This window comes from Arachis ipaensis, chromosome B03 (assembly GCF_000816755.2).
Source record: "Arachis ipaensis cultivar K30076 chromosome B03, Araip1.1, whole genome shotgun sequence".
Classification (NCBI taxonomy): Eukaryota; Viridiplantae; Streptophyta; class Magnoliopsida; order Fabales; family Fabaceae; genus Arachis; species Arachis ipaensis.
In genome coordinates, this window is record NC_029787.2 from 134,144,223 (window position 1) to 134,152,482 (window position 8,260).

At 38.9% G+C, this 8,260-nt stretch overlaps 2 protein-coding genes across 3 annotated transcripts in view; both read right to left on the reverse strand.

Annotated features, from left to right (window-relative positions):
• LOC107632006 lies at nucleotides 8–3,807 on the reverse strand. Of its 2 annotated transcripts, XR_002360062.1 has the most exons (5): nucleotides 2,712–3,807; nucleotides 1,785–2,216; nucleotides 1,039–1,342; nucleotides 372–785; nucleotides 8–242 (listed from the first exon to the last, which is right to left on the reverse strand). XR_002360062.1 is itself a non-coding variant. In XM_021120005.1 (4 exons), exons 1-4 carry the CDS (start codon nucleotides 3,207–3,209, stop codon nucleotides 655–657), a joined length of 1,365 nt encoding a protein of 454 aa, XP_020975664.1. In that variant the 5' UTR covers nucleotides 3,210–3,807; the 3' UTR covers nucleotides 259–654. The 2 variants fall into 2 exon arrangements, 1 of the variants encoding a protein (XP_020975664.1); XM_021120005.1 differs by lacking the exon at nucleotides 8–242 and having other exon boundaries at nucleotides 259–785.
• LOC107632005 (lipoxygenase 6, chloroplastic) overlaps nucleotides 3,940–8,260 on the reverse strand; it is a 5,732-nt gene continuing 1,411 nt past the window's right edge. The window contains exons 2-9 of the mRNA XM_016335622.2: nucleotides 6,859–7,136; nucleotides 6,499–6,736; nucleotides 6,042–6,377; nucleotides 5,867–5,952; nucleotides 5,691–5,798; nucleotides 5,303–5,604; nucleotides 4,939–5,205; nucleotides 3,940–4,833 (exon numbers count right to left, since the gene is read on the reverse strand). Of these exons, the coding sequence (XP_016191108.1) occupies nucleotides 4,074–4,833; nucleotides 4,939–5,205; nucleotides 5,303–5,604; nucleotides 5,691–5,798; nucleotides 5,867–5,952; nucleotides 6,042–6,377; nucleotides 6,499–6,736; nucleotides 6,859–7,136 (2,375 nt within the window). The 3' untranslated portion in view covers nucleotides 3,940–4,073. The remainder of the gene's footprint in view (nucleotides 4,834–4,938; nucleotides 5,206–5,302; nucleotides 5,605–5,690; nucleotides 5,799–5,866; nucleotides 5,953–6,041; nucleotides 6,378–6,498; nucleotides 6,737–6,858; nucleotides 7,137–8,260) is intronic.

Consider the following 8,260-nt stretch of genomic DNA (forward strand, 5'->3'; position numbering starts at 1 on the left):
ACTAAGCCTTAATTAGATGCATTCTACTTCTTTCGAACTCAACTGCACGCACGCTCTTAAACATGCCTGTTCTTCTGAGACTGAAATCTTCAACACAAAAGTAGGCATGATCAGTTTCTCAAATTATTCCAGTTTTATGATAGATATGCAACTTTGATTACGTATTAGGACAATATTAATACTGCTGCTCTGGAGAATTGGAGCTCAAGTCGTTAGATGAAACCCCCCATCAATCTTCAAAGCTGAGAATAAATTCAGGGAGAGTCGTTAGCTTGCACCATGAAAAATCCCAAGACCACTGATGGTGAAGAACATGAATGACTGATGAGAGGAATGAAAATCATGAACAGAATTCTGGAGACATGACTTACTTGGGTAGAAGCAAAGCACCTTGAACAGAAACGTCACAGAGCTCAGTTCCATAGATTGACAGATATAACTTGGTCCCTACCTTTCTACCTTCATGCATGGTTCGCTGCCGTGTCCGTGTTACGTGCTGGCATGGCTTGAGCAAAGTTATTAACATCAGTCGCCAGAAAAAGTTATGGCTATTTGTGGCCATTTTCCAGCAAAATGATAACGCTAAGCCAGAAGAACTAAATTTAGAAGGTTTCTTCTTGTTCTTGGTGTCTGCTTGCAATCTTCTTTTCCTCCTTAAATTATTGTCTTGCTGAGAACAAAGGTAACTAGACTTAATTCAAGGAAAAAAATTGTGTTGACAAGGGACCGATCAACTGTCCATCCAAATATAGTGATTCCTCCAGGATTAGTTTGCAAGTACATCACTGCATATTCAAAGGAATGAATGAGCATGATATCCCAGTATATATAAAACATGCTAGCAGTTTGCATAACTATTCCAACCAGAACTCCAGAAGTGGGTTCCACAGGGCAAGTCTCATTAAGATGAAAGATCAATATGGAGGTAAATGAAGTCAGACTAATGATACGTTCATGATTCATCAAACAAGAAAACTTCTTAGGACTAAATCTAGTAAATTCAAACGTTCACAGACAGAATGTGGTTGAATTACGTACCAAAGGCTTGCCTCTTGTGGTGTGAGGACATATAGGAAGCCAACTGGGTATTCGTAGGCATTCCAGCATAATCCATTGACTCCAAATCACTCTCAGAATAGTCTAATTGTATCGAGTTTAAATGGTTTACAGCCTCCAAGCTCCCTGTACTGGCAGAGCTTCTTAGTTGAGATGCATCAGAAGAGCATGTCAACAGTGCATGCCACCTGCTTGCTAGTGAAACAACACCCTGAGCTCTGTGAGATATTCTTGTTGCCGCATGCAGACAAATAATGATGCCAACAACTTGAACAAGTGTAGATACCTAAAAGAAAGCCCAGTAAACGGGAAAGCAAACATAAATAATGTAACTTAGAGCCATTTGGTTTTCAGATAGCTGTTAAAAGGCGGAATGGGGTGGAATATAATGAAATGACTAACTGCATCTTTTGAGTTTTTGAGGTAATAATAGAATGTAATGGTAGGGCATTGCATTGCATTCCATCCCCCATTCTTTCATCGTCGAATTTCTGGAAATGGAATGGAATTTGAGTGAATAACTTCAAATTTTCCCATTTCCCCCTTCAACAATATTCAAACTAAGGGAGTGAGAAATTAATTATTCCATTCTTTGATATTGGAAAATGGCATGGGATTTTTGTTCCATGATTCCATCTCATCCCATTCTATGCCAAATGAAAGACTGATAACATGAAAGATCCATCAATCTAAATGCATAAACTCCAAAGACAAAGAATTGAACTTACAGCAAAATCTCCACCATTTAAGAAAGTGAGCATGCCACCGTATCCCGTAACCTGCAATAGAGTGACAAATTGGCTTGCTGTGACAACCAAGAACTGTAGAAGAAGATATATTCTGAACCTATGGCTTATCTTGGAGAGATGATAGCGCAACCGAATGTGCTCCTCCATGAAAACTAGAACGTCACTCTCCCTTTGCAAGAGTTTCCCATAATCATCAAAGTGGATAACTTGCAAATTGCAGACCAAGTGAAACATAATAGTAGCCGACAAAGAGACTGCACTCACATAAGTCCAAGATATAATCAAAGCAAAGAAAATAGCAACTGAGAGTATCCAGGACTCATGCTGCACATTTGAAATGCGAATGATTTCTCGCGCTGTCTTCACAAAGAAGCACGGCAACATCCATATAATGAGCAAACGCAAAGATCCCTGAGAATAGAAAATTGAAGGGGGGAAATCAGCACTCCCAGAAGTAGAACTCCTTCTAGGTATGTTTAAATAGTCAGAGAGCAATTTAATGAAGACAGTGTAAATTTTTTGCACTTTAAGATAACCTAAAACTGTAAAATCATTGCAAGGGCATTGAAGTGCATGCGAACAAAACAGAGCAAGTTATGGCTTACAGTGAGAAGCATAAAATACTAAAATAGTAAAATATTTTCTATAAAATAACGCCAATCATACTCTCAACACCATCGATCGCTGCACACACTACACTAGCCTCAGATCGGAAACAGAGCAACCACAACAACATATAAAAACTTAACCAAATATAATTGAAGTGAAAAAATGAGGGTTTAATCACCTTAGATAGTAGAGCATAGAATGAAACTTATTAATTCAACGTTGATTTACCAATCCCCTCGCACATGAAAATCAAATTGAAATAAAATCCTTAAGCAAGAATCTGGAAGGTTCCCTCACCTGAATCTGGTTGACGTAATCGCGGTGAAAGCAATGCAACTGTCCGCTGTGGCGGTCAACGAAGAGGAACCTCCTGACGCCGTACTTCCTCAGGTTGTGCGAGAGGCACAGCAGTGAGACGGCAGCAAGGCACGCCTGGAACGCCACGATCGCCATCTCGAATGCCGGAACCTGGTATTTCTCGCAGTGGCTGCGGCCGTCAGAGCACTCGGAAAGAGCCAGCGCCACCAGCGGCATCGTGGTGCCAACCACCGCGAAGACGGTCCATGAGACGGCAAAGCTGAAAACGGTTCGCTGGTTGAAGCCAAGCAAAGTGAGAAGCGCTTCCAAACTCGCCAGCGTTCGATCGAACTCACTCTCCTCATTACCATCATTATTATTGTTGCTATTTTTAGTAATACATTGATTTTGAGGGTTTTGATTTGAATTGGAAGTTAGTAGAGGCGTATGAGCGGGAGGGGGTTCCTCTGTTTGTATTTGGAGATTGCTGTTTGACATTGCGTTTTCTATTGTCAAGGTAAAACAACAAAATCAGGTTTTCTCTCAGCCTCTAATATACTTGTGATTTTGATTTTGTAGACAGGCCTTTTTGTCTTTCCCTTTAGCAAGGAAGTAGTGATACAGTGTGGCATGGTTCATGGGGCGAGGGGTTCCGTGGGTAATATGAAGCGTTGGATGAGCTGGGTAGTTTATGGTGGACCCGGGAGGTAGGTAGTTTATGTTTTATGTTAATTATATTCCTAGTTTGCTTGTTTAAGAGTATTTTCTTAATCTGAAAGGCTGGGCAGAGGGTGACATGGGAAATCGAATCCATTATTTTCCCAACTTTCGTGGGGAATGCAGATGCCTGTCCAAATATATATATTTGGTGAGAGATAGGTGTGGATGCGATTAAATTTGGTGCCGGTTGTCCTTTTCCCACTTGGGGTTTCTCTTGTGATTACTTAATTAGAATTTACAAGTCTGAGAGCGGTAAGTCGGGGACCACACCATGAGTTCAGAACAACAGAAGCATCAAGCATGTGCATGCTTCGGCTTCGCGATTTATGCGCATAGTGTCTCTATCTGAGGGCGATGGATCAAGTTGCCCTTTAGGACATACAGCTATCTGATGATCGGTATAGCAGTTCTTTTTTTTCTTTTTTTTAAATTAATTTGGGATTTTATTCTTATTTTTTTATGTATTATATCCTTACTTGCTTCTTTGTTGCATCCAATCACATAAAAGGATTCATCAATTTCGACTATCCATAAAAAAATTATGCATGATTAGTTGATTACATACATAGCATATACACGGTTTCTTTCAATATAAGACATGATAAGCAACAGAAGATTATGGGAACCAACCCTATAAATTATTCATATAGATATGCTGTTGGGAATTCCACGACCAGTTACACCTGGACCTGACGATGGAAGCAACAGTTCATAGGGTGGGACACCTGCACCGGTTCTGTTTTTCAATTTTGGCTCCTTATTCCTTGCATTGATTATTTCCTCTATCTCCACCAATCTAGCAGAGAATTTGTTGAACATTTTCAACACTTGATGATCATTGATCCAATGAGAGTGAAGAGGGTTCACTTGCCCCAAGTACTCTTCATCAGGGGAATGTGTGGAAAGTGTGTCCTGAACAGCCATCACTTTTGTAGCTTGGAGTTGCGTAGGCAGTGATGACAAGAATGCATGCTGAGGATTTTCAATGAACTTTTTGTATTCAGGGTCATTCTCTTGAGGAATGAGTCTTCTCATTAGGGTAGGACGGTTAGGAACATACCCTCCAAAAGGGTATTGCCCAAAATTTATTGCAGCATGTTGACCTGAAGCAACCCATATCATTATGGTGAGGATACCTGACAGGTCCTCCTTTGTATCCAGTTTAGGCCACCAGGGTTCATTCCTTTTGTCATAGTGACCCTTGAATTTGATCTCATTCCACCATGCTTGGAGCTCAACATCAGATGTCACGGAATTCGGATCTGAGTAGAAGTGTACAACATAAGACTCTACCCATTCCTTTATAGCAGACCAGATTAAGAGTCCATCTGAGGCATAAGGGTAGTCATCAAGCACAAGTTTCAGACCAAAGGGCATTGAAGGGTCTTCTTCTGCCATGCCCCTGAAAAGAAAATTAAGAAATTAGTGAAATCTCTTGTTAATGTAGCCGGGGAGGATTTGAAAAGCTTGGGGGGCTTCAAACTCAAAGCCTTGGGATCAAAGTTACCTCCGAATAAGATCTGCTGGCAATGACTCCATATCGAAGCGCCACATGCTTTCGTAAGCTGATGAACTAAGCTCCATGGCATACTTTCCTGGACTGAAAGATGCCTCAATTATACCACCTCCATTTATTAGACTTTGTCGAGCAAGTGCATTGATTTCTAATGTATAGCGCATATGAGGGTGTAGCAGCTTGTAAATGGGATGCATTGAGCTCAGTTGTCTATGAGTAGCAATTATATATGGCTCCATGCATGCATGAGTCCTTAACCTGAACATCACAAATACAAAAGTATTCTTTCTCTCAGCCAAATGTGAGAAAATTCATATAAGTTTGCTCAAATAAACTGCATGATGAATTGTCTTACCAGTGATTTACTAGTTGATGGACGCCAGCATCATTTGAGCAAACATGAGCTTTTGCTAACTTCCAAATCCAGTGTGTCGTGGCATCATGACCGTGTGTGTAAACTCGCTTATTTTGCGCAGATGAAGGAGTTTGGGGAAGTGAAAGCTCAATAGCTATAGGACACAGCATACCAGTCTTTGCATAGAAGAGAATAGTCCTGGATGCATAAGCTTTCCTCCCAGGCAAGGAGTTCATCTTCTTCATGAATGGCAGAAGCATGTCATGATAATCAATGATAAATAGTCTCTTCTCCTCCATAGCCTATCAACATAAAAATGAAAGGTATTAGAGATAACTGAGTTTAAGACAAACATGCCAAACAACAGTGGATGAAATATAGATCAAACCTTTTCAAAGCTCATTCCACCAAGTTCTTGCTCTAATAGTTCCTTTGTGATGGCTGATTCCGGAGGGCCATACACAGCAGGATCTAGTTTGCTGCGGATAGGAAATTCCTGTGGAAACTAGAGAGATTAAGTAAACAAACCAAAAGTAAACAATACAAGAAAGTTATGAAAACAACCTTCAACAGCTCAATATTCACTGGATTGACCCCAGCTAAGGCTTGCCTTGCAAATTCATTGTCCCGCAACCAAGAAAATCTATCCCCTGTAACAGAACACAAACAAGTGAAAAAAGAGTGTATTGAGAAGTACAAGCTTGTGTAATGAGGCCTACAGGCACTAGCATTAGCATACTTTTAATTACAGCAGGGATTTCATATTTCAATAATCGCTCTCCAGCACTGATGACTTGATTCATGACCTTTCCGAGCAAGAGATCTTGTACTCCACCTCTCTGCTGCTCTTCATCTCTCAAAACAACACCATCCGTGTAAAGCTTGTCGATGTCGGAGAAACAGTTGAAAGAAATGTCTGATCTGGACATGGTGGCTGCTATTGAAGGTATAAGATTGTGGAACAAGGCCTTCAACCTCCCAGCAGAGAATGTGTTCTGTTTAATTTCTTCAAAAGTTTCATCCCTTGGCACATACACAGGGTGAGGCTTCTCAATTCTACTCTCACATAGTGGATCTAACATCATCCATCACACAACAAAACATCATGCACACTCCATTGGACAAGCTATGAGAAATTGCATGTCTCATATGACAACTGCTATATTTTATCCCACTAGATAGGGTCGGTTACATACCTGAAGCGGTGTGAGGTCTGCCGGATCTACATCGGCGAGGATAAGGCCTCTCTGGACCCCCTAGAACTGGCCTAGCAAGTTCCTCGTCCTTATCAGGGTTGCCTAAGTCATTGTAGGTAGCATAGTCATAGATTCTATCATGCTGCTTTCTCTCACCTTTGCCAGTTCCCCTTATGCTTAATAAGTCCTCAAGCCTAAGATCTTTGATTCCAGGTGGTGTCTGCCAAGGTAAGTATGTCTATCCACAAACACAAAACACAACACAATAATGTTATAGACTCTAGATTTATGTCTTTTTTATTACCACATTCATCCACTAATAAGTATCAATTAGACTGAAGGAATAATGTTGTCACTGACTTGGTTGTTGAATATGATTCTGCTTTTGGGGTTGTCGTTTCGTGAATGAATCCATGTGTTGGCTGGGAAGAAAATGGGTCCTCCGCTGAATCCATGAATGACAACATTCAAGAGGTAGAACTCTTTGGCGTGGAGGTTGGTGATGAGAAGAGCTCCGGGGCTCCCAAAGTCACTTGGCACTCTCAACTCAGCAGAGTATTCCACAATGTAGGAAACCTTTGAAGGTTTTGGTAGCCACCCTTTGACGTAGGATTCTACGCTTTTTCTCGAATTTGTAACTGAAAATAACGATAATAACAGAATCAATGAGAACATTTATTACAGGCAAGAAATTTAGAAATCTAAGGAAAATGTTTTTGCTTTTGTCTATTCCATATATTAGATTTTAAGCTGTTTTTGTGTTTATTAGTGTTTTCTTTTTCTCATTCTCAAAATAATTATCTGTTTTCCTTTTAAAATTTATTGAAAAAATTAATATATCTACAAAATTATTTTAAAAGAAGAAATATGTTACTAAAACCAATCATTAAATTCTGAATGAAAAATAACACCAACGAAAAGCTTTTATGAATTTCACATAATTAATTAGTTCATGTTTTTTAAATGTTTTATTAGCCTGGAAAAGTGTAAAGTATGTTTCCCTTAAGTCAGCTGAAGGAAAAAGTATAATGCCCTTTTTAACCTCTCAATCATGAGTTCAAATAATGTGTATAGATATAGATCATCTCATGTCTAATTGATTTTTTATTTCTTCGAAACTGGATCATCTCCAATAAAAAAAAAAATAGATGGTATTCAGTATTTAATTTCATCTTCCATATCTAAAGATAAATTAAACATTTTCTCCGTTGAAACTTTGCACTGTAATGATCCAAACTTATGCCGCGTGGCTAGTCTAAGGTAGAAGCCAAATAAAAATCCATAAACAAAACACATCACGATTAACAAGTGGACGATAGAATAATAAATAAACGCAACACACGCAATTCAGAACTCAACAAAACTAACCTTTAGAAATTATTAAGAAGTAAGATAGGAAATGATAAATAAATAACTTTTGCCTAAAATAATATCAACAGTGCTAGGAATCCCGCACGTATTGTAATTTATAATTATTAATTAGTCATCATTAATATTTTTATAATTTTACTAAAAAAATAATAAAAAAATTTGATAATATAAATAATAGACTGTTTATTTAGCTCAATAAAAATAAAAAATAAAAATTACTCTGGTTTCGCCTGTTATAGCACGATCGCCCACCAGACCCGACAATGTCTACCATAGTCTCGGTCTTGGGCCTAGCTACACGGTCGCTAAAAATTTAAATCTACCAATAAATCCCAAATCTACCAATAAAAACTTTATTGATTTGCTCTAAAAATTTAAATCCTATTAAACA

What these genes read in the sequence shown, in the direction of transcription:
- LOC107632006 (XM_021120005.1), bottom strand. Translation starts at nt 3,209, where the DNA reads ATGTCAAACAGCAATCTCCAAATACAAACAGAGGAACCCCCTCCCGCT. An exon ending in ATTACGTCAACCAGATTCAG is followed by an intron (nt 2,217 to 2,711) that starts GTGAGGGAACCT and finishes TTCTATTCTCAG; the next exon opens with GGATCTTTGCGTTTGCTCAT. An exon ending in TAAATGGTGGAGATTTTGCT is followed by an intron (nt 1,343 to 1,784) that starts GTAAGTTCAATT and finishes GCTTTCTTTTAG; the next exon opens with GTATCTACACTTGTTCAAGT.